Source organism: Manacus candei, unplaced genomic scaffold (assembly GCF_025592945.1).
Source record: "Manacus candei isolate 608988 ecotype Guabito, Panama unplaced genomic scaffold, ASM2559294v1 h1tg000014l, whole genome shotgun sequence".
Lineage (NCBI taxonomy): Eukaryota > Metazoa > Chordata > Aves > Passeriformes > Pipridae > Manacus > Manacus candei.
In genome coordinates this window covers 65,297,491-65,321,540 of record NW_026138062.1, presented here as the reverse complement: position 1 = coordinate 65,321,540, position 24,050 = coordinate 65,297,491, and the positions used below count along the sequence as shown (strand labels likewise).

At 43.0% G+C, this 24,050-nt stretch overlaps 1 protein-coding gene across 1 annotated transcript in view; it reads right to left on the bottom strand.

Moving 5' to 3' along the window:
- Positions 1 to 23,166, bottom strand: part of URB1 (URB1 ribosome biogenesis homolog) — a 42,000-nt gene extending 18,834 nt beyond the window's left edge. Inside the window, exons 1-20 of the mRNA XM_051780312.1 lie at positions 23,026 to 23,166; positions 22,684 to 22,823; positions 21,314 to 21,465; positions 19,621 to 19,753; positions 17,909 to 18,005; positions 16,720 to 16,805; positions 14,748 to 14,873; positions 13,673 to 13,803; positions 13,177 to 13,372; positions 12,576 to 12,713; positions 12,033 to 12,206; positions 11,273 to 11,420; positions 8,679 to 8,801; positions 5,786 to 5,898; positions 4,854 to 4,973; positions 3,154 to 3,270; positions 2,391 to 2,529; positions 2,090 to 2,260; positions 869 to 1,065; positions 115 to 339 (exon numbers count right to left, since the gene is read on the bottom strand). Of these exons, the coding sequence (XP_051636272.1) occupies positions 115 to 339; positions 869 to 1,065; positions 2,090 to 2,260; positions 2,391 to 2,529; positions 3,154 to 3,270; positions 4,854 to 4,973; positions 5,786 to 5,898; positions 8,679 to 8,801; positions 11,273 to 11,420; positions 12,033 to 12,206; positions 12,576 to 12,713; positions 13,177 to 13,372; positions 13,673 to 13,803; positions 14,748 to 14,873; positions 16,720 to 16,805; positions 17,909 to 18,005; positions 19,621 to 19,753; positions 21,314 to 21,465; positions 22,684 to 22,823; positions 23,026 to 23,158 (2,859 nt within the window). The 5' untranslated portion in view covers positions 23,159 to 23,166. The remainder of the gene's footprint in view (positions 1 to 114; positions 340 to 868; positions 1,066 to 2,089; positions 2,261 to 2,390; positions 2,530 to 3,153; positions 3,271 to 4,853; positions 4,974 to 5,785; positions 5,899 to 8,678; positions 8,802 to 11,272; positions 11,421 to 12,032; positions 12,207 to 12,575; positions 12,714 to 13,176; positions 13,373 to 13,672; positions 13,804 to 14,747; positions 14,874 to 16,719; positions 16,806 to 17,908; positions 18,006 to 19,620; positions 19,754 to 21,313; positions 21,466 to 22,683; positions 22,824 to 23,025) is intronic.
- Between the last annotated feature and the right edge of the window lie 884 nt (positions 23,167 to 24,050).

Below are 24,050 nucleotides of genomic sequence, written 5' to 3'. Positions count from 1 at the left end.
GTACAGGAAAAAGCTGCAGAACTGAATCCTAAGTTTTAACAGCCAGGTCATTTGTACTTTCTGCATTAAAATAAACCAAACAAACCCACAATATTATTATAATATTGCTCTTACACTGCCGAAGCTCTCCACTGTGGATTTCAGGTATAGCAACACATGCTTTACTCCCAACAAAAGCTGTTCAGGTGGGAGCTGGGAAGCCAGGTCTCTCAATTTTGTCTGGATACCATCTTCCAGTAAGGTATTGCTTCCTCTCTCGTAGGCTCTCTTTAGCCAAGTGGTAAACACAGAATCCAGGGCCACAGAAGGTTCTTTGCTTACCTCTTTGTGGGTTTTGAACTGTTTAAAATAGAAAAAAGCGTAAGAGGAAAATAACAATGAGTATGAATCAAAGATTTCTTCAGCTACCTTTGCTTTCAAATGAGCTCTGAGCTGAAACCTGGCTGAAGCTCCAGGAGCACAAGTCCTGCTATCACAGAGCTGTCCCGAGGGGAATGTGCCCTCGCTCACTGCTGGGCTAACTCACCCACACCCAGCACAGGGGACCTGTGCATTCCCAACCCACTTCTGCCACTGTGAACTGGCTCCTGAGGCCACGTCACACATCAGGCTGTGCTGTGCCTGGTGAGGAGCTGTGTCTCTGTGACTGTGTACAACACCTGAGCCCTAGCATCACCTCCCAACCACCCAGACATCTTGTGTCCTTAGAGAAAAGCCCTCGAGCAAAATTGTGTCCCAACGTGATCAAGAAGCAATACAGAATTAGCTTAATGTAAAAGTACTTTCTGATGGAAATGTAACCTTTATAAACTGTGAGGTTTTATAGGAATACTGGCTCAAGCATTCAGTGACTTCAGGTATTCCATACCACAGGTTCCTGAGATTGCTGGGGTATCCACAGTTTATAGTACTGGTTAAACTGGTAGAGCTGAGGGTACTTGGAAACTTTCAGGGACTTCAGATCTTTATCATAGAGCTGGAACATCAAGCAGAGGGCCAAGGGTTCTCTCTGAGAGTGCAGGAGGTCAGTGAAAACAGCAACAAGGTACTCCACGATGTGTGCTCCTAGAAAAACAAAATAAAAAAATGACACTTCTATTGACAGAAATAATCTGCATGAACAAAGACACTGGGGTAACCCTCTTTCCCTAGGGCCTGGGCAGCAGGCCCCAGAGCATCACTTAGGAAGTACTGAATAGGATTAAAAGGTGTTTGTGGTAAGCTAGACAAATGTTCCTGACCCACCAAGCTACCTGGAAAATCATCCATTCAGTAGTTCTTGCTGAAGTAAATAATCACCCTACTTTCAGATACGTGCTCAGTTTGGCCTGTTTCCTTCCAGACAAGCATAAAACTAGTTCTGCCTTCACTGTGTTGTGCTAAACAGGCCTGTATTTTAACATGATAAAGACCCCAGCCAAGCACCACCTAAGAGAATCGATTTGTACTGGGGGCACACAGCCAGGTCAACATGTGTGAGGTAAAGTGGGAGGAGTTTCTTTCAGAACTGGGACTTCTCAGTCCCACCCCAGCTGCTACTCAATAGCCAAATACACACAGAACTTAGCAAGGTGCTGTGGGGTTTGGCAAATCCTGTTCAGAGCCCACTTGATGCCCCTGTGACTCCAGCGCTTTCCTCAAGGATGTGGCAGAACTTTGCAACACCACCACCACAGCTTCACCATCAGAGCTTCATCTCTGAAGAAGTCTTCTTTGGAAAACGCACCTGTTTCCTACTCAACAGTGTAGTCCTTTCTCTCACTGCCTGGTCCCTGTGGAAGAGCTGTTTACAGCTATTGACACCACCTTCCTCTCATATCTGCACACTCCGTGCTTAAAACACTCTGTTACTGAAGCTAACTGCTTCCAGACCAAGACTGTCCATGCAAGGACAGTGTCTCCGGTTTAGGGTCAAGAAAAAAAGGACAGAAGCACCTCATAGTGCTTCTCTTGAGCAGGAAGCACCATTGATCTGATATGAAGATATCTGGTATGAAGATAATAAAATGTCTTGAGGAGTTCACTGGGTAAAAATGATCCCACTTCCACTCCACTGGCAGAGCTGATACATAGAAACAGAAGTCTGTACCTGTTCCATTTTCAGACTGAAGCAACAGTACATTCCTGGCTTCTAATGCAGCAGGGACAACAGCACTGAATGGAAATGTTTGAATAATCATGTCTTCATTTAAAGTGAACTCAATTTCCTCATCTAAGCCATCACTGCCCTCAATCATGACATCCACCATATCCAGGACATCTATTAAGTGAAGAAAAAAATGTAAGCAGAGGATTCAGACTAACTGGAAAACAAAGAGCTAGAATGCAGCACTCCAGGAACACAGGCACCAAGTCTTGGAATTCTCTGTCCTTGAGGAGTCACCACTTACCATCAATGTGAGAGATGGGGATGCTAATGTTATCAGAGTCCTGTTTAAACATATTGACCTGGAGCATGCTGGCTTCCTGAACCAGGTCTGCTGCCTTGTCTGTGTAGGGATAGGGGTTTGTCACCAGCTTCAGCAGGACCTGCCAACAAAGGTTGAGAGAGAAAAGTAAGTGCACAGGCTCTTAAGTGTATGGGAACCACACCTTGTTAAAAAAGCCCATGTGCTAGAAGTGGTTGGAAGTTGGGCAAGTTTTAGGAGGACAACTTTTTGTTGGAATCTGCCTGTGGTTCCTGCCATACAGGGTACACTGGGTCTGATGGAAAAAGAAATATCCACTGCAATCTGGCACCTGAAGTGTTACCACAGACTGAGTCTCTGGGGAAACTGCAGTGAAAAAGAAGCATTTAACATCCTGAAGAGTAAACAGGAAATGTCAACTTTTATAGTAAAAGATTACAATTTACTGAGGTCTGGTAATTTTGGCAGGTAATGCCATTTTAGGAGGAGATAAATGCTACCCACACATACAACAATGCTATAATAACAACTTATCTTTTGGGATTTAATTTTCCTGCAAATCATTTTGCTGTCCTCCCACCAAGACAAGAAAGATGTCAGCCCTGTATAAAGAATGACAAACACTGCTTTTCTTGGAATTCGTTCACTGGTCTTTGACAGATTTCTCAAAAACAGCAACAAAACCCCTGGTTTCCACTAACACTATTCTTGGTATTGTTTATCCAGCTAATTTGGACATTGTTACCCTTTCCAAAAACTGAATCACTGCTTCCTTTTGGTCTTCTTTTGTATTATCCAAGTGTTCCAGCCAAACTGTAAGTTCCTTCCACGTGTACTCAAACACTCCACTGTCACGTAAAACCTGTCCAGAAAACAAAGGGACAGGTGTGTAAAAAAAAGCAAAACACCTAAAATACAATATTCCCCAAACCACAGATCTTTTTGTATAGGAATTTCATGTTTTCTCCTTGGAAATTAAAAAAGAGGAGCAGGTTGATGAACAGAAGTATCTATAGCTCTCTTCTCAACCTCTTTGTATACAAAGGAAGCTATCACAACTCATTTGTTCTACTATTTCTTCTTCTATTTAATCTGAGTACAACACCAACAGCTATAAAAATAACTGCTGCTTACACAAATCTGACAGGATAATTCATTAAAATATAGAAAAAACGAAGGGAAAAGGATTCATTTTAACATAATTAACTATTTGTGGCAGGGTCTCAAAATAGAAATGCACAGTTCTCATGAAAACTGGTTGGAACAGAATGTGAAATCCAAAAACATGCCTTCGATTATATGGCACTGTGTTGAAAAATAAACAAAACACACCCATTAACATCTATTCTTAGCAGCCTTTCTGCTGACATAACTGCCCTGACTTCCCTGCCCCTGCATTACCTTCAGCGAAAATGCAATGGACTGAACCTGAAAGAGGACACGAGACTGAATCAGGCAGCCCCCATCCCCATTCAGCAAAAGAATTCAAATACACCACAAAAACAGTACTGGGCAGCTTTTGAGTGAGACATTCATTACTGGGAGACAGAGTTAACCTGAATTTAATCCCCTGCAGGGATCAAGAGCATCGAAAACCTAAACCCCAATTCAACCACTAACTTCGGTTCAGTGGACTGAGTATTACAATTGCACCCTGTGACTGAAGCTAAATGCAGAGATTAAATGCACAAAGCTGTACAAACTTGTGTGCCACTAATACAGGACTAACTGCAGGAAGAGCCCTGTCCAGGGCCCAGAACAGCTGCTTGGATTTTCTCTTTGCACTTTTTCCTAACTTAGGTCTCTACCCCTACTTAGATAACTAAAAGATGTCCTGTTTTAAGAAGATACTGAAAACAACAGCCCCTGGTGCCTTCACGGGCTTGTGGTTGATGGTGCTTCTGAAAAATCACGACTTATTTAAATGTACAGAAGGGGATTTTAATTCAAAAGTACTCCTTGCATCAAAGCTTGTATTGGACTGTAACAAAGACAACTATTTTGCAGGGCCAGAGCAAACTAGCTAAGACTTTAGGAAGGTTGGAGTGATGAAGTACAGATTAAATAAATGAGGATAAGAAATAAATCCCAAAAATCATCTCTTCTTGATCCATGTCAAGACCTTTGCAGGCACAAACTACATTGATCTATCACAGTGTCAGAATTAACTTAGTCTACGGGGGTGAGCAAACATTAAAGACATTTTCTTTAATATTTTATTAACTGTTGCAGCAAAGTCACTTGACAGCATTTATTTCCATAGAATATTTAGCTAACAGGCAGTTATCTGACAGTAAATTCTAAGAACAGTCACAGGAAAGGAGACTCTGTTGGCCACACAACTATGCAGTAAAAGTATCTGCTTTAAGAAAATATTTTACAATTCTGAAATTTCAGACCAGTGGGATATAGTGAATATCCTGATATTTCAGTTCTGATGCTTACCTTGATGATCAGTTTTTTAGTGGAAATTTTCAGATGAGAATGGTTACTTGTAACAAACATTTTCATCAGTAAATAGAAGACTGATTTTTCACCAGATACCTTCTCTGTCTCAGAGATGTCCTAAAAGAAAAGTATATTAAAAATTCCTCTGTTACAGCAACACTGCACAGGATTATGCTGCACTGAAGTAGATATGTAAGACATTATTTTATAGACCTGTCCAAAAATCCCAAGGCCAGAATCGAATGGGATCATTTATACTACCTTGCATTCAGTGAGCCAGGATCATTGTACTTATTTGCACAATGTTTGTTTGGAAAGTAGAAGAAGAGACCAGCAGCAGAAACACCAACCAACACAAGGGTCCAAGATAAAACCACCTCCCTCTCCCCAAACATCTCCTTCTCCTGCTATCACAATCCATAGGAGTCTCTGTTCCCCTCAAAGCTTGGTCCACTCCTCTCTCCTCACATGACAAGCAGGCTCTCAACAGTGTTCTTATTTTACAAGCCTGCAGTAAAAAAGAGAGCTAGGGACCTGAAGGTTTCCAGGAATTATGGAGAGCACTAAAAAATGTTGAAATCTTCCCTGGGAACAGGTAAGATGGCTCCCATCAGCAGCTCATTTCCTTGGTCTGAAACCTCAGGCTTTCCAGACAAGTGGAAACCAGCACATTCTCACTCATGCCCCTCTCCAAAGACATACAGAGCTGAGGGAACCTTGTCCAGTGCTCATCAGAGAAGCAAAAATTGCTCACCTTTCATAAAACCTTTCCAACTCAGAGGGGATTTTTCACTGATGCTAAGACTGCAATTCCTACTGGTTTTACAAAAAGGTTGCCTCCTAAAATGACTGGACTGGGACTAGTTTAAAACTAGGCAGTGCCAGATGGAAAGGTCAAGGAAAAGTAAATTTGCATCAAAGTCTCTTACCTGTACTCTGAACCAGGCAAATTTATTTGCAGGAAGTTCCAGAGCCACTCTCAGTATATGGTGCTGCAGGAGAGGAGGGACCTCTTCCCGGAGGCCCTTTTCAGTGACGATACCTGAGATGTGAAAGCAACACAACCAACTTCAGTCTGGTCCATCTTCCTGAGATCTCAGGAACACTCATATTTTAGGGTTTCAAACAGTCACTGTGAGACAAGCTGGCAATCCACCAATTTTCATATCATGGGATCCCTAGACACACTGAAACTATGTTTGGCTCATCCAAGGTGGGAATCCAGCCCTCAGAGGTAGAGTCCAACAACTGCCTCCAGCACAAGCCATCACTACTGCATGGGAATACAAAATCTATCAGTCTCAGCAACCCTGAAAAGCTGTGACCTACAGGAAGTACAAAGGATGGATAAACTGGAAAGTAAAACACAGAATTTAAGTCAACAATAAATCTTAACACTCATGCTATGACAATATTTGCTCCAGACCATAGAACTTTAAACTTGTGTCTCTCCCTACATCACTTTTATCACCTACTCCCAACATCTGCTATGGCATAACCTCAGTTATTCACCTCACAGATCACAGAGCTGTGCAGACCCTTACAGTGTGATCAAAACCTGACCTGCCCACACCTGACCTGCAGGTAAGTTACATGGGGAGATCAGCTGTACAAAGCTCTGGTGTCCATGTGCTTCTTGTACTCTGTGCAGGATACTGTGGTCCACATTAGAGAGAGGACAATAAACAGTCACCACAAAGGCTAACCAATGGTAAGACCAAACAATAAACTCCACCAGCCATTTAAAGAACTATTGCTATGAGGCAGAAAAACACACTGCATCTGGTGTGTGTGTTTTCATCAAGGTGGGGGGAAGGAGTGACAGAACTCTGACATTTGAGAGAACAAAGTCTCATGATTAATTTACACCATCATTTTCTACCATATCACCTTTCTTCAAAATCAGTATTGAGGCTCACTTCATTACATTTGTTTGAGAATGACACTTCACTTTCCAACCTATTCAACTTCATTATTTCATAATGTAACCAAACAGACCCGCAAAGAGATTTCTGCCTGACAAAAAGGTGTCCTGCCTTTTGTCCAGTTTGAAGTAAGCAGACCAGTAAGCAATAATGGGATAAGTAATAATGGGATAAACAGGGTATGTGATTTGGTGAGTCACCAAGTAGACAAACCAATTAAACATGCTTTGACAGAGGCAGGAAAAACCTCGTGCATCAGACAGTTGATTTAGAGGGGGGTTTTGTTTAAAGCCCCTTTTTCCCTGACAGAGTTTAATTAAGGCATTTACATAACTCCCATCCTTACACATCACAGGCCTGCCTAACACAGAGATAGTTGCTCTAGCTGGGTGGCCTACAAGCTCTGGTGGCCCACAGTCAGCAGTGATGCCCAAACAACCCTCTGCTCTCTCCCCCAGAGTTGTACATGGCTGTATTAATTGTACCACAAGCAGCATTGGAGGACCTTTCTAAATTTGTCAGGCATGATTTGCCCTTAGTGAAGCCACACTGGCTGTCACCAATTACCTCTGTGCTTTCCATGTGCCTTAGCACAGTTTCCAGGAGAATGTGCTCTATGATCTTGCCTGGCACAGAAGTGAGACTGACTGGTCTGTAGTTCCCTGGGTCTTCCACTTTCTCCTTTTTAAAAATGGGGGTTATGTGTGCACTTTCCCAGTCAGTGGGAAGTTCACTGGACTACCACTACTTCTCAAAATACTATGGATAGTGGATTAGCCACTTCCTCTGTCAGTTCCCTCAGGACCCACAGATGACTCTCATCAGGTCCCACAGCCTTGTGCACACTCACGTTCCTTAGACGGTCTCAAACCTGATCCTCTTCTACAGTGGGCTCAGGGTCTTTATTCCCCCAGTCCCTGCATTTGCCTTTCCTGACATGGTCAGCAGGGCTGGATCACTCATCCTTGAGAACCTCAGCCTTCTCCATATCCAGGGTAGCCAGGTCTCCCATTTCCTTCTACAGAGGGCCCACATTATCCCTAGTCTTTCATTAGCAACATATCTATGGAGACCCTTCCTGTTGTCTTTGATATCCCTGGCCAGACTCAATTCTAACTGGGCCTTGGCTTCCCTAACCTTGTCCCCAGCTTCCCCATGCAATTTCCTTATATTCCTCCAAGGCCACCTGTCCTTACTTCCACCTTCTGAAAGCTTCTTTTCTCCCTCTGACTTTGCTCAGTAGCTCCTTCCATGGAAGCCTCCTGGCATTTTTGCCAGATTTCCTCCTTGCCGTGATGCATCGCTCCTGAGCTTGGAGGAGGTGATCCCTGGATATCAGCCAGCATTCTCGGGCCCCTCTGCCCTCCAGGGCTCTGTCCCACAGGACTTAAGGGACAAATAGGTCCCTTAAGAAGCCGAATCTCTGTTACAAGAGTTTTCAGAGGACACTGGTGAATTAGGATGTGCTTCTCTCCCATCCCAAACTTTCTGTGAACTATGCTGTTAAAAACATTCTTCATCATCACAGTTAATAAGAGTTTGGAAATAGCTTTTTGATGTTGGGATTGTTAACAGAGAAATCTAAGAGTTGAAAGTAAGACTTTCTCAGAAAGATTAGAATTCACACCCCATAAAGAATATGGCACAGGAAGAGGAAAACTGTAGCACAGTGTAACACAGCTGAGTGTAGCAGAGCAGCTACGGAATTTAAGAGGGCAGAGTGCCAGAGCACTGAAGAAACATCAACAATAAATGCCAACACAATGAAGAAACTAAAATTAGTTACTTTTAGAAAACAGCTCTTTATCTCCACAGAAGAGCAAACATTCCCTTCTGCGGTGGGCTTTGTGAACAGCCAGAGAAAACAGCGAAGGAAACAGAAACACCCATCACGTACCTTTTAGCAGCTTGCTAAAATCAAAGTTGCTCCGTGCTACCAAGTGGGGCACAACCTTCTGATAAAGGCATATGACCTGAAGGAGTGCAGCTTTCAGAAACAGCGTCTCGGCATCATCTGAACCTGAACAAAGTGTTTCCAGAATTAGCTTCTCCTTCCTTCATAACAAGGGAGAACAGTGCAGCACCTCCATTATCCAGCATGAGAATTACTAACTATATTTCCAATAGACTTGCCTGGGAAATGATCTACAACCTTCTTAACAAGAAGAATCAGAAAAACACTCATGGAATTCCCCAGTTTCCTACCCCAGCATTCCTGTGCGAATACTTTCAAAACTAAATCAGCTTATTCAGTGCTTAAATTGACAGATGACATTTCTAATTTGACTCAAAAGTGCTCACACATATAAAACACAATCTCAATGTTTAGCCCTCGCTGTAAGAATCCCATCAGTCCCACTGCTGTTTCATATAAGACTGGACAACAGAAAAAAAGTGAAGGCAAGGATATGGTCATGCTGCCCATTTCCAGGCACACTACTTTTACCTCATGTCAGGTAGGTTTGGTTGGGGAAATGCAGGAGACAGTACACTATAGTTTGTTGCTAATTTATTATTTCAGTTAAAGCTTTCTTTCTTTACTTTCCCCCTTTCAAAATAATACCTTCTCAATGTGACCTCTTGGCAAGAGGCAGACAAGTATCTGTATGAGAGAAACACCAACACCACATAAGGCAGTTGTTTACTTCTTAGGAAAAGCCACCTCGGCAGCTAAATGTTTTTTCAGTTTGTAACATGAGGACGCATAATAGCTACTTGTTATCCAGTCACTAACAAAGTGAAGCAAAGTACATGAAGGGCAGCCAAAACATTTAACACCTACTTTTTTCCTGTTAACTTGGTCTCCCTCAGGGAGCTATGAAGAACTGGATGGATGCCATGGATAAACTTTGTTTGCCTGAGTCTAAACTCCCATTAGAAAAGAATTCTCTGGTGGTCACGGTGCACATAAAGCTGCAATGGGTGAGCTGAGAGTAAGTGACACAGCATTATCACCCCAGCATAAATATAGCAGAGAAACTACAGCTACAGTCCTGCAGAAATCAGCTGCTCCAGTGGTTTCCACAGGCACTCGGCCAACCAAGCCTTGGAGTGTCAGTGCTGACAAGTATTCTGCTGCCCAAAGCCACGCACAGGACATCCACTGAAAAATCCTGTGCTCCAGGAAGTCTCTCTACAGAATATGCCCTGTGAAGGACAAAACTGGCTGCAGATTTATCTCCAGCCTACAAATAAAACATCACAGGCCACAGACAGTACTGAAGCTCCCTGTTCCCTGAGAGGGGACTATGGAAACAAGCCTTCCAAGGGAGGGACACTGGGTTTGTGAGAGGAAAACTGAAGCCTTCAACCCTCTCTCCTTCTTTTAACACTTTGCATGTTTCTACTCCTGTGTTACAGCAACACAAGGATTTGTGTAGCCACACTAACTAACTGCTTCAAAAAAATGACCTCATGGTAAAAAACCTTGGCCAAACAAAAATCCCTCCAAAAATTATTTTTCAGGCATATCAGTTTTCTTTGCCAGTTTTATTTTGTGGCTGAGAAAATCCTATTAGCACAGGAAGGTCAAAGGCAGGAGGGTGAAGTTCAACAGGAGGAACAGCCCCATTCACCAGGACATGCTGGAGGCCACCCAACTGGAAAGCAGCTTCCAGGAAAGGATCAAAAGGTCCTAGTGGGCACCACGTTGAACATGAGCCAGTGATGTGCTGCACAGAAGGCTATGAGTACCCAGGGTTGCATTAGGCAGAGCACTGGCAGCAGGACAGGGAGCTGACTCTTCCCCTCCAGCCTCCAGTCCGCATTGGTGAGGCCACACTGGGAGCACTATGTCCAGTTCTAGGCTCCCCAGAGAGACATGGACACACTGGAAAGAGTCCAGTAAAGGCTCACAAAGATGGCGAAGAGACTGGAACATCTCTCCTACAAGGAAAGGTTGGGAGAGCTGGGACTGTTCAGCCTGCAGAAAAGAAGGTTCTGGGACATCTCATTAATGCACATAAACACCTGACGGGAGGGTGCAAAAAGGATGGAACCAGGCTCCTTCCAGTGGTGCCCAGTGGCAGGAACAGAGCCAGTGGGCCCAAAGTGAAACACAGGAACACACTGAACATCAGAAAACATTCTTTGACTATGAGGGTGACTGAGCACTGGCACAGGTTGTTCAGAGAGGTTCTGGAATCTCCATCCTTGGAGATACACAAAAACCATATGAGTAAGGACCTGGGCAACCAGATTTAGGCAGAGATGTTGGGCAGGATGATCTTTAGAGATCCCTTACAACCTCAACTGTGCTGTGATTCTGTGACAACAGAGAGTCAAACTGCTTAAAGTTCTAGTAGCAATGGCACCCTATTTATTAAACTGTGTTCTTAGGCTGCCCGAAGAACTGAACAAAGACAAGTTGAACAGTAAAGGCACAAATGGGATCTGGACTCTGGTGAAGTTACCAGCCTTACGTGGGATGAGGGTTTCACAACACCCATTCACACACAGATAAGAAGGGCTGACTACACCTGCTTTGCCTACCATGCTGTTCAGCAACTTCTGCTGTCTCGGTTGTCTTCCCAGTGGAGGTATCACCTTCCTTTTTCTCCTCTAGGTCATCATGGTGTTCTCTCCCTTGCTTCAGAAGGGACTGCCAGACAGCCACGATACTGTTCATGTCTGGTAAAAGCTAAAAGCAAAAAAGGGAAAATTCCAACAGCTCTCCTGCGTAAGACAAAGCTCCTGTGATAAAAGTATATACAATCAACCAACATGAGGATTTGATGCTCTTAACAAAGGTTAGAGCTGATCTTGTGTGCAATCAAGAAAAGATCTGAAATCAAACAGTGTACTTTCACTTCTGAAGAACATCAGTACTGGAAAGAATATGTTATTGAAATAGCTTCCTGTGAAAAATTTATGGTTGGTCCTTCTTCCTCATGGTATATTTTCAACTCAAGTGCTACCTTGTCTAGTAACTTCTGAGTACCTTGACTTGAACCAGGAGGAGAACTTGCTTCCTGCTCTTGGAATTCATCTGCAGCACTACAGATGTCAATGTTACAAATCTGTCTCACAACAAAATTTTATTTGCATTCCCATCAACCAACTGTGCTAGGACATATAGGCTACTACCTCACCAGTTACCAACACCTTTTCATTCATAGCATTCTCCTCCCCCAGGATACCATCTCCTGGCTCCCAGGCTGCAACCACATGGGGAGAAAATGCAGAGGAGAGCAGTTACCGGCCGACTGCAAAAGGACTCATGTTAGACCCCGGTTTTCTCTTTCCCTTGTACCTTACTGATGGCTTCTCTGTACAGCTGCACAAACTCCTGCATCCCTGTCAGGGTGTAGATTTCTGACCTTTGCCAGGTTTCCTCAGTCAAACAGTACTCAATGTTCTTCAAGGCTCTTCTCAGCACCATGGACACCAGTGACAGGATGTTGTGCTTCACTGCTGTGCTGGGTAACTGAAAGAAGGGAGTTGAATTAATGACATTTGAGTGATTCCTCTTATGCTTTGCATATGATCTGTACTTTGATTACGTGTTAAAATTTGTCAACAAATCATTTATTTCCTAAATCTTGGCTTGCAGGAAAGAATCCACAGGTTTTCAGATTTCCAGCCTAAATGACTAGTGAGCAGTGAAAGGCACCTGAAAGTAATATCAATGGTTTTAATTCATTTTCCAGTGCTTCTCCAAGCCAGATTTATGCTAGGACAAATAATACAAACCACGTGTAATTAACCAACTTAAGAAACTTTTTGGATGATCATACACTTAAAACAGCATTAACTGAGACAGAAAAAAACACTGAAATACTATAGATGCTCTTACATTTAACCCTTGGGTGAACATTATTTTATTGCACACTGCAGGGACTGTTGTCACCATCACCATAGAAAGCAACCTGGGAAGAGGGATAAATTCTGAAGTCTTAAAAGAATTGGAGACCTCTGGTTGAGCCTCATAGATCTGAAATAAAAAAAAACACAAAACTATTTAAGCCCCATTGACATAGCCCTGGAGATGACAGCTTCTTCTGGGGAGCATTTTACAGAAGGGTTTTGACTTGTCAAAAGTAAGGGCAACAATAAATGTCCATTTTTATGCAGAAATGCTACAGAGCATCCTCCAGACCCCTATACAACTACATGAAACCTCTGGTAACTTGCATCCCTGCCAAAGGCCACCACTTTTCAACAAACAGATCCCAGGTCCTGCTTGGCCATTTTAAGCTAAACAAAGAGTGAGGGGAACACCCAGGCAGGACTGAAGGTTTTTCCAGCTGAGCCTTAATGATGCATCTCAAAAAAAGTGTCATTGATGTGATGTTTCCCACTGCTTCTTATACCAATTCCTTCTTTCCCAATTTACTTGAATGTTTATACAGCTTCCTGCTCTGAGCATGGCTTTTTACCATCCTCCACAGTCCTACCTTCTTGAGCAACTTCATATTGTCCATCCAAGCAGACTTCATTCTAGGAACAAAGGAATACTGGGTCTCCTTGAAGTATCTATTCAATAAATCAGGGCATACTTTGAGAACATTCACCATGAGATCAGCAACCATGTCATCTTCTGTTGCGGTTTTTAAACCAAGCAGAAAGTGCAGAAGTACCACATTTCCTCCCCTATTGAAGAAAAAAAAAAGTTTAAATAAGAAACCCTTATTTTAACACTTCCTATAGGATGTGAACTCTGCAGCTCCTCTAACTGTTAATTGACAGCAAGACCTCTCACACTCCTGGTATAATTTCCAAATTTATACTCAGAGAAGTAAGAACTGAATTTACTTCTGTGTTTTCTGCATGACAAATGGTAATTACTTTGAATTAATACCAGACATTTCAGAGCAGATATGGTAACTAGTGAGGTCTCTCTTGTTCCTAGCACAAAATCCATGTACAATCCCAGCTTGTCCAGTGACTTACTTGCCAGAAGTTCCAAGACTTGGATCATAGAACGTTATGCCATGTTTCAGGGAGCAGCAGAGGTCCATTAAAAAATTATGCACGAGTTCCCGTACCATCGTTTTTCCCACCTCTTCAGAACCTTGAGTCACCTACAAAAACCAAAAAGGAGTAAAAAAGGCATATAGGATTTGGTATAACAGCAGAAAATCTTCCATCAGTTTCATTCTACGTTTTATGAAGTTCCTTTTACAGAAATCCTAAAAGACAGTTTTGGTTTTGTTCAGATTAAGAAGAGAAACTTCAGGACTTGAAGGTCCCTTCCAAACCAAACCATTCTGTGATTACATTAATCTTCTACATCCAGCACAACTGAAGATCCCTATGAATAAAAAGACTCTTGACAACTGTGGCTGGGAAATCCCAAACCATATGACTTACAAAGACTGCATGGAATTGTAAGAACTTAAAATTATTTCAAAACTGAAATGCAGGCTTATGAATGGGGTCAGAGATTTGCACAGCTCCAAGCAGATACCTACTAGAAACAGATCTCCTCCAAAAGGGGTTTACTGGATATCAATACTGGAATGGCATAAACATCTGGTAATATAAGAGGGCAGACACAAAGGTGAAAAATCAGAAGACAAAACCCAGTGGAAGTCTGTAAGTCTGGTTGGCAACAATTCCAGAAGTTTAACTCTCATATCAGGGCAGTGTGTACAACGGGAATGAGGCCTGTGGAAAGAACACTGATCCCGATGTATTCTCCTACAGAGACCCAGCTGTGTCCAGGAAAAGGAATGCAGTCCTTCTACCCAAGAAACCCATTTCTCCCAGGGTAACAGATCTGCACTACAGTCCTGGCAGTCAAGGAGGGGAAACAAACCCTCCTCCTCAAGCAGTGAAAAGCAAAAGAAATTTGGGGTTTCTTTTTCAGTAGCCTCAGTAGATCCCTCTTCTTGAGTTGCCATCATCAACCTTCATCAAGGTTCAGAGCAACTGGGAGCTGTTTCAAAACCTGTGGCCTGCAGGAAGGGGGAAAAACAAAAGGCAGCACAAAGACTAAGAGTAACAAAGAAATAAATGACCAGACCTCTAAATCCCCAGGGTTGACATCAGTAATCCCATTCCACCGGTAGAGAGAAGCAATGTGGATCAGCACTTCTGCAGTAAAAAAGCGAACCTTCTGGGTTTTGGTGATATTTTTATTTTGAACGACCTGAAAATGATGAGAAAAACTTAACAACTCTTCTATTTTTTGCAAGTTATCACAAAGTAATGGTAAACTAGCAACAGGCTTCATTCTTCTAATACACACGCAGCTGGCTCTCCTCACTAGAGCTGACAAAAGGTTCTGGTTTTGCTTCTAATTCTGTCAACACTTCTCTCACACTCCTATTCCACCTTGACTCTACACCAGCCTCTGCAAACCCTGCACATGCCAGACAGAACAGACTTTCAAGTTCAACTAACAAGCACAGAACACCTTTAGAATACTACACCCACAGACTAATATCATCCAAACGTGCTGGTAGAGATGGTAAAGCCTGCTACAAATAAAGTTTGAATGAAAGAGAAAACACAGTGGAGGAAGTTCCCTAAAGTTCTTCTGCTGCGTTTTATTCTTGGCAGTGTTTTAATTCTCATTTTCCTTGCTCAACTGAAGGAGTCATATAGTGTGTTGGGGCTCACCAATAATGTAACAGCACATGATGTATGATTCCCACACAGGAAAAGCTTCACTTAGAAAACAAAGCTGCAAGGAGGTTTATTTTACATTTAAATGGTAGCTTTTTTATTCTCCCTTTTTTTCCCTGTTATTGCAATAGCAAAATGAAAGAACATTTTTCTCTTTAATTTGCCAGTTGTGAAAACCTGAGTATGAGGCAGGTTCTTATGGTTACACTCTAAATTTGAAACTATTTTTCCTTCATTTTCTCAGTTGGCCATACAATAGCTTGTGCAACGTTGTTACAGTAGTTCAAAACTGAGATTCAAAAATCATAGATACTGGAACTAAAAACATTTCTAAAAACATTTTTATAGAAATAAAATACATTTTAGGTGCAGTTGCCATTCCTACAGCAGCAACAAGCTGGTGCCTCACAGGGAAGAGGCAGGACCATGCTCAGAAGGTAAGTGACAAAGCACAGGAAAGGCAGCCACGACTAACCCAACTCTCACACCTTTCAGCAATACCTGCTTTCCAGTTTTCTGTCTCAACCTTGTTATAGCACAAAGGAATTTCTGTCTGCCATGAAAGAATCAAAAAAAACACCGTCAAAGGGAAGCATTTACCTTTCCAGCAGTACTTTCTGGCAGCAGGTGGAATGTACCCTCTCTTTTTCACAACAAATTCTCTGATTACAAGACTTCCCTTTTCCTCTACTCCACAAAGAAACACCTTTGACCAAACTTATCTCCTGTCATCCCAGCAGTAAGCAAGTCCAAAGACCACCTAACCAGGACCACAGGATGTGGCTCCAACAGAGCCCTGTAAGGCTGGCAGGGGAACGGTACCACACACCCTTCAACTGCAACCAGACAGCTCCTGGACACCCCTTCGTGCCCCAGTCCCTGTACTGACAGCACACAAAATGCTTTTTCTCCTGAAAAGACAAGTGTACATCATTACCTAGCTTAGAGCTAAAAAACCCACTCAGATCTAGCTGACCTCCCGATTTTGGCAGGAAACACATTAACTGAAGGACCAGTCTTACTGGCAGTTGCAACCCACAAAAGCATGAGAATCTGTTGGGCACCACACACTGAAGATGAGCTGAAATTAGCATCCAAGCATAAGCTATTGCAATGACTTCCTTTAAAAGAAGGCATTGGAAAAGCAGAACAAGCTTCAGTCCCCAAACAGCAATACGGCCACGCTACCAACCTGCCAACCTCCAACAAATATGATCAGTAACAGACACACTTACAAACTTGTAGCTGCAGAACAGTGACATCTTAATAAAGAGCTGAACATTTTGTGAGAAATCACTGCAGAACTGTTTCCAGCAGCAAAGAAAACAGAAAACGTGAGACAACACAATTTTGAGGGTATATCATACCTTAGTTCTCAGTGTGGAGAGTAGAAGATTTACAGTAGAAACTCTGTCTTCCTTTATTTCAGAGCGAAAAATACCTGGAATGAAATCTAAGAAGACATTTCAAATATTAGGTTAAAATGTGAGAGCTCTTTTCATAAAAAATGCTTCAGGGAATTCATATTCATTTCTCTTCAATGTCATATTATTTACCTTGCAGTTATATTTCAGGATGAACCAAAAGGCTGCAAGCAGAGTTCAGGAGGATGATGTGCCCATACCTATAGTGATGAGCAAAGGATGTTGCCAAACCTACTCTCATCCTAACTAGCTAATTTGCCAACTTGCTGATTAACACTTCTTGCTACAGCATCTGTCAACTTCAAATATATTTTCGGTCCCAAAGTGCTATGCAGTATTTAAATTTGTGTAAACTGCTATTTACTTGACTTGCAGTTGTTTTCCTGAGTGATTCTCAAACATTTGGACGTTCCATCTCCAACCACATGCATCATCCTTTGGCTGCCCTGTGCATCCCAAAGTTAGACACCTTCAGTTCCTAGGGAACTTGGGGCTCTGGCAGGGGAAGGAAAGCCAGCTGTGCTGACTGGGTCTAGGTATGCACTGCCATTCCCTGGCCTGAAAGAATGAACAACTGTCAGGGTAGCAGGAACAAGAGAAATAAATAATTATGACCAGTTCTCAATCTCTCAAGTAGGAGAAATGAACTTCTGCCAGTAACGACATTTTTATTAACAGTATTTTTAGACCCCTACTGAATTCTTTCATAACCTTACCTAGGGTCACAATTCACATGAGAAAAAGACTGTGTGTACTTCAGTTTTCTAACACTATTTAAAAAATTTTTAATGCAACATATCCACTGTTACTGTCTTATGAGCAAGGCTGCAGGCCATGAAGCTTTTTTCTGCTTATTGACTCCATGACCTCAAAACATTTACTTTTTCATCTGTGTCACCACAGACTTTCTATTTTTGTAAAGTTTTAGCAGACAGCATATTGTTCTCAAGCAGAAGAGGCACTCATTAGAATACCAAAGAAGTTTAAAGTTTTTGAGGTAATAAGATTAAAAATATATATTTTTCACATTATTAGTGCTAAGTGGTTCACATTTTTTATTAGATCACATCTATTATCCCCTATAAAAGACTCTGCCTTAAAAACACAAAAACAATAAGCAATTACAAAGTACCTTTTAATTCCAGCACCTGTGTCAAGACTGCATTGTCACCAGCAATTAAAAAGGAGAGAGCAAACTGAATATAGGCCATGCGGACGTCAGTTCTCCCCTAGAAATACAAGATACTCTCAGCACAGAGATTGTACTTAACTACAAAGCTAAATACTGCAACTGTTGATTATCCTGAGAAGCACTATAAACACATAAATTCAACAATTATAAACATAATAGCCATACACATACATTTATTTGCAATATATCCACAGTATATTTAGCTAGAAAGCTTCTTGCATTAGCAGATCGCTTTAACATAAGAAGGAAAAGTGTACTACTTCACGGACTTTTCAATTCTCAATATGTAAGACAGGCCATAAATTAATAGAAAAATCATATATGAACAGCAGTTTCATGCCAAACCTTGCACACACTGCATCACTGAGCACCCTCACTTCTGCACTGCTCGGTCAGTTCTCAAAACGCCCTTAAGTAAAGGGGCTGATATGTTATAAAACTACAAATTCAGGCACAGTGGAAGCCTTTGTCTGTAAAAGCATACAAACATAGAGTACCTGAAGGGTTTGGGTTGGCAAGGAACTCAGAGATCCTCTCATTCCACCCCCTGCCATGGCCAGGGAGACCTTCCACTAGACCACGTTGCTCCAAGCCCCGTCCAACTTGGCCTTGAACACTTCCAGGGATGTGTTCCAGGGATGGTTGGGGCAGCCACAGCTTCTCTGGGCAACCAGGGCTTCACAATTCTCACAGGAAAGGATTCCCCCCTAATATCTAGTTTAAATCTACTCTCTTTCAATTAAAAATAGTTACCTGTCATCCTATCACTACATTCCATGATAGAGTCTCTCCCCGATTCATCATTTTTCTAAACTTAACGTGCAAAATTAAGTTGCATGTAAAATTGTCTGAAAGAAGGTATTGAGCAGGCAAAACATAATGTGGCAGGGACTCATGAAAGGGTTGAAAGAAGAAATGAGTGAATGATGAAGAGTGAAAGAAATAAGATTTTGCTGTAAGGTTTGGGTCTGATATTTTTATAGTAAAAAAACTCACCTCCAACAGCCAGTTGTGACATAATTTCACAGAAGGCCATGCACAAGTTAAGACCTTTAATCTGGTTTTGGACACTTTTTCCCTCGTACATTACTTGCATATCTAATAAGCTTGTGCTCAAAAGACCAAACCCAAGCATTTAAAAGTAAGGTGTGGAGGTACTCCTGCAGATAACTTCTGCAGTAAGGTCAAAAACCATGGAATCTCATAGTCCCAAAATTATAAAAGGTGGTTGCAGGAAAAAGAGATGTGTTTGGTTTTTTTTCCTTTCTACTTGATTGCTTATATAAAAACACTCTGATTTGTCACCACAGATGGCACAAAAACTGAACACACATGTACACATTCACTCTAGAAGTCACCTTAATATCCAGAAAATAATACTGGATTTATTATAGACTTATATTTGGAATGACACATAAATGTTCTTCTTCTAAAACACTGGTTTGGGTCAATCCTGACTATTTTTAGCAAATGGAGAGGAAACAAGAAATAGTTTCCTCTGAAAAAAGAAGAGTAACTTTTTCTACTCACTTGCATATTCTCCTTAAGGATTTCCAGCAAGAGATTATTTAAAACTCTTGCCTATATTTTCAAAAGCAGTTCCTCTGTGCTAGTACACACATTATCCTATGGCACACAGCATCTTAATTTACCTTATTAGATCTTTTTTTCAGCAGTCCAGGCAGATATTTGTTATTGAAATCAAAATGGCTATACACATCCCTTGCTGAATCCGGGCCCTGGGCCACCATTGCCGACAGCAGCGTGAGGCACCCTCGGCTCAGCCTAAAAAAAAATGCAGAGGAAAATCTGCAGGTTATTTCCAGGATGATGAAATCAAGAGATTAAAACAGAAGAGAAGTTAAACCAACCAAAATAATTTTTTTGGGCAGTGATAATGGCAACCAGGAAGGAGGAGAGAGGAAAGAAGGAAGAAGGGAATGCCTATTTACATTCTTTCCAAAAATTAAACTATAATCTGAGGTGGATATTCCCTCTATAAAGTAGGTTAAAAGGAAGAAAGTACCAAAATTAAAAACTTGAAGATGTCCGTGCTCATTGCAGAAGATTTGGACTAGATGACCCTTAAAGGTCCCTTCTAAACCAAACTTTTCTATGAACTCCCAAACTCACAGGAGTTTGCAATTTATTTCAGTGGGAATGACCAGGCCACTGGGTACAAGCCTGCAGACCTCCATCACTTGAACAGCCACAACCCATAGAGGGGTTTGGAATCTGTCCATCATTTTTCTGTCATGGACAATCAGTAGAAAAGCCAAACGACTAAAATAGAGATCCCATCTAGACATACTACCACAAAAGATTAAATCCATCTGCACATCAAAGAGGTAGCACAGAAAATTCAGAGCATATACCATTCAGAAATCTGCACCCTCCTCTGTGAAGGTTCTAGGATTGTTCCAGAAGCTGGAACCTTTAAATGCTTAATGAGAAGAGTAGATCTTGCATAGCTTCAAAATTTATTTACAGCACACCTATTCACCCATATTTCAGGTTCTATGTACAGCTAAAATGCTGCAATGAGATCAAATGAGTGGTACAGGAAGCTGTGTCTGTGAATTGAAAATCAGAGAATGCTTTTCCAGTTCTGGCCTGCCCAAAGACCAAAAGATAAGTCCTTGGCCTTGGACAAGCCATTTGCAGTCTCTACTTTTTTCTCTCCCTTCCCCTTCCTCCCAGGTTTGTATTAAAACATCTCTGACACTCAGAACTTCTTCTGCCCTGTCCACTGGGCATGAGAAATTGTTGTTTAGACTGGAAGAGATAACACAGGAATACTTCAAATGACCTAAGATGACTTCAGATTTAACAGATAGGAAATGTTACAGAGCAAAAGCCAGTCTGAAAGAAAAAAAATTCTATTATAAACATGGAAATCTGACTCCAAAAACATAGGAAAATAAACCACTCATTAGCAACTCTTTTTGCCATCACAAGACAGACTGTTCAGCCTCTGTGAACCACAAGAAAGCCTGCTCCCCTTAGGATGTTTCACCCCACAAACCAAGTAGCATTAAAATAAAAGGACTAAGGATGTCCATGTCTACCTGCTTCAGCTTTCACTAGGACAGGCCCAACCAATGAAAACTTTAGCCTCAGGGAAGTATCCTATAGCATCAGACTGTTGTATCAGAGCTTCCACCTTGCAAAGACTTCCACAGGCAATTACTTTATGACATGTGGAACAGGATCATTAAATAAAGGTGGGTGATTAGCAGTAAGTCAAGCTGAATTTTGCAACATCTTGTACATATGTGCAAGATCCAGACAGTCCCTCAGGGTCAATAAACAGAGATTCTCCACAACAGCACTGAGAAGACTTACCTGTGATTTTCGGAATACAAAGCAGCATAGACCAGTTTCATGTACGAATGAATCAACTTTTTGACAATGTTCATTCCCACAACAGAAAAATGGGAGAGGTCACTGGCTGTCCTCAGTAAAATGGCTTCTAGAGCTTGAAAGATTAACAGCATCTGCAGGATAAAGAAGTATGTTAATATCTGCCAATATCAGGTATGACTTGAAATTATTATCTGAGCAAACATTAATAACCACCACTAATAAAAAGAGTAATTCCACTGCATAAGGAAAGCTTCCACATATGAAGTTGACATTAACTTCTGAATTCTCTTCCAAATTTAGAATTCCTCTTTGAAAAGATTAGTTCTGAGAACACAAAGCTTCGAGGAACCAATGTTTTAAGAGACAACTGCCAGGAAGTGCACAACAGAGCGATGAAACACGCTGGAGAAAACCATCTGAGCTGCTCCAGTCTTGCAACTAACTCCTTCTAGAAGAATCCAGAGTCCACACAGCATTGTGACTGTGCTGACTACATACATTAGCCCTGATTAGTAAAAGAATCTTGAGGAAAGTGTGTCACTGAACATGACACAGGTTGTCATTACACAGACAAAAGTAATAATTTAAGGCAGAGATTGACAACTGATGGTTAAAAAGAACACCAACTCTATGTTGTAAACAGATATAAGTTAGCAATGCTGCCCCAGCATTCACAGTGAAGAGAGTTATTTGATTCTTTGTTTATTTGCCATATTCTGATGAGGAAAAATTGTGTCCAGCTGAGAGGAGAAAAATGAGGTCAACTTTACCAGTGGCTTCCTAGAAATACTGATGTATCAGGGAGATGTCTAGATGTCTGAAAACAATTACTTTCACTGGACTAATTTTGTTATGCTTTCTTAACTGCTTCTATTGATCCCCTTATTTCACAAAAGGTCTTTTGATAACGTTTAAAGAACCTTAACAGCTTGATTTGGACAAGACTATTTGGTTGTGCATATCATTAAATCCAGGAACATCTTGGAACCGAAAACGGTATTTCCCACTTGATAAGTGCTTCTGCCACCGTGACTTCCAGAAAAAAGCCAAACCAAAACCATACTAAACTATAAGGGCTTTATTAACACCACAAAGCATTTATCCACAGAACCACAGAATATCCTGAGCTTGAAAAGACCCACAAGGATCATCCAGTCTAACCCCTGACCCTGCACAGGACACCTCAACAATCCCTCTCTGTCTCCTGAGAGCGTTGTCCAAACGCTCCTCGATCTCAGGGCAGGTTTGGGGCCGTGACCACTGCCCGGGGGACCTTCCCTTGGTTCCTCCCCAGGTTGGGACGCAGCTGCCAGCCACTAAACTGCAACACCCCCCCCCGCCCAGCTTACTTCGCTTTCAGGTCTCCTTTCCCCGTCCAGAAGCTTGAATATCTCAGCGCACTCCATGGAGATTTTCACGTACCCCTCCACGACATCGTACACCTCGGCCGACGGCAGCGTCTTGGCCACGGACACGAAGGTCTCCAGCCCTGCAGAGCCGGAGCGTCACCCGGGGAGCCACCGCCACGCGTGGGACCCGCTCTGGGCCGGCACATGTCCGCGGCACCCCCACCGCCACCACGACCACCGCCACCACCGTCACTGCCATCCCCGCCAGCTCCCTCTGGCACCGCAGCAGCACCGCGGAGCCGCTCCCGCCCGCCTTCCCCCGCCCGGGCAGACCCCGCTCACCGCTGGCGGCGGCCGCGGGGTCCCGCAGCAGCGCCTTGAAGCGGGCACCATTGAACTCATCGTCCCGCGGGGCACAGGCGCGCTTGGCCGCAGGCGGGCCGGCCACGGGCTCCCCGCTCCGCTTCCCCGCCATGCGGTCCCAGAGCCCGGCCAGCGCCGCCCCGGAACCGCCGCCGGCCCGCAGGAAGGGGCGGGCGGAGCGCGGGCCGGGGGCGGTGCGGGCCGAGGGCGGTGCGGGCCGGGGGCGGTGCGGGGCCGGGGGGCGGTGCGGGCCGGGGGGCAGTGCGGGTCGCGCTGTCCCGCCCTCAGGCGGAGGGGACCGGCGGGTGTTGTCGCCCGGCGCGGCCGAGCCTCTTTGGGCAGGGACTGTCAGAACAGTCAGTGCCCGAGGTGGCAAAAAGAGTTAAAAATAGTTATCGTGGAGTGGTCTGGGTTGGGAGGGACCTTAAAGCTCATCCAGTTCCACTCCCCTGCCGTGAGCAGGGACGCCTTCCACTAGACCAGGTTGTTCCGAGTAATCATGGCTGGGCTTCGCGAACCAAGATTTGGGAAGGGCTCTATCTGCGTTTGTTACAAGCACACTGGTGGCTTATGAGGCCAATACGAGACAGACATATCCGATTGCAAAAGGCACAGCAGAAAGACTCCTTGGGTGTCACGATTCTTTCTGCGTTGTCTTTTCTCCTCGAGGGTGATCCTGCGTGCGTTCTCAAAGGAAACGGCAGCGTTATAGATGGTGTGTCTCCAAGCCTCCCGATTGGAGGCCAGAGTAGACCAGCTATGTAGATCAATGTTTTTTTTTTTTGTTCCGAGTAAAACACTGTAAAAAAACCACCGTGATCCAGAAGAGGGCAACATTCGCAGACGCTGTAAGGTTTAGGAGTAACAAATGCTTTCATGTTGATGGAGGATGCTGCGATATTTTGAGAACAGGTGGTGGAGTATGAAGGTGAAGTTAGAGGGCACAAAAGGGTTAAATAAAAGGAGTACGTGAGACTGGAGGGAAAAAAAGGAAATGCGAAAAT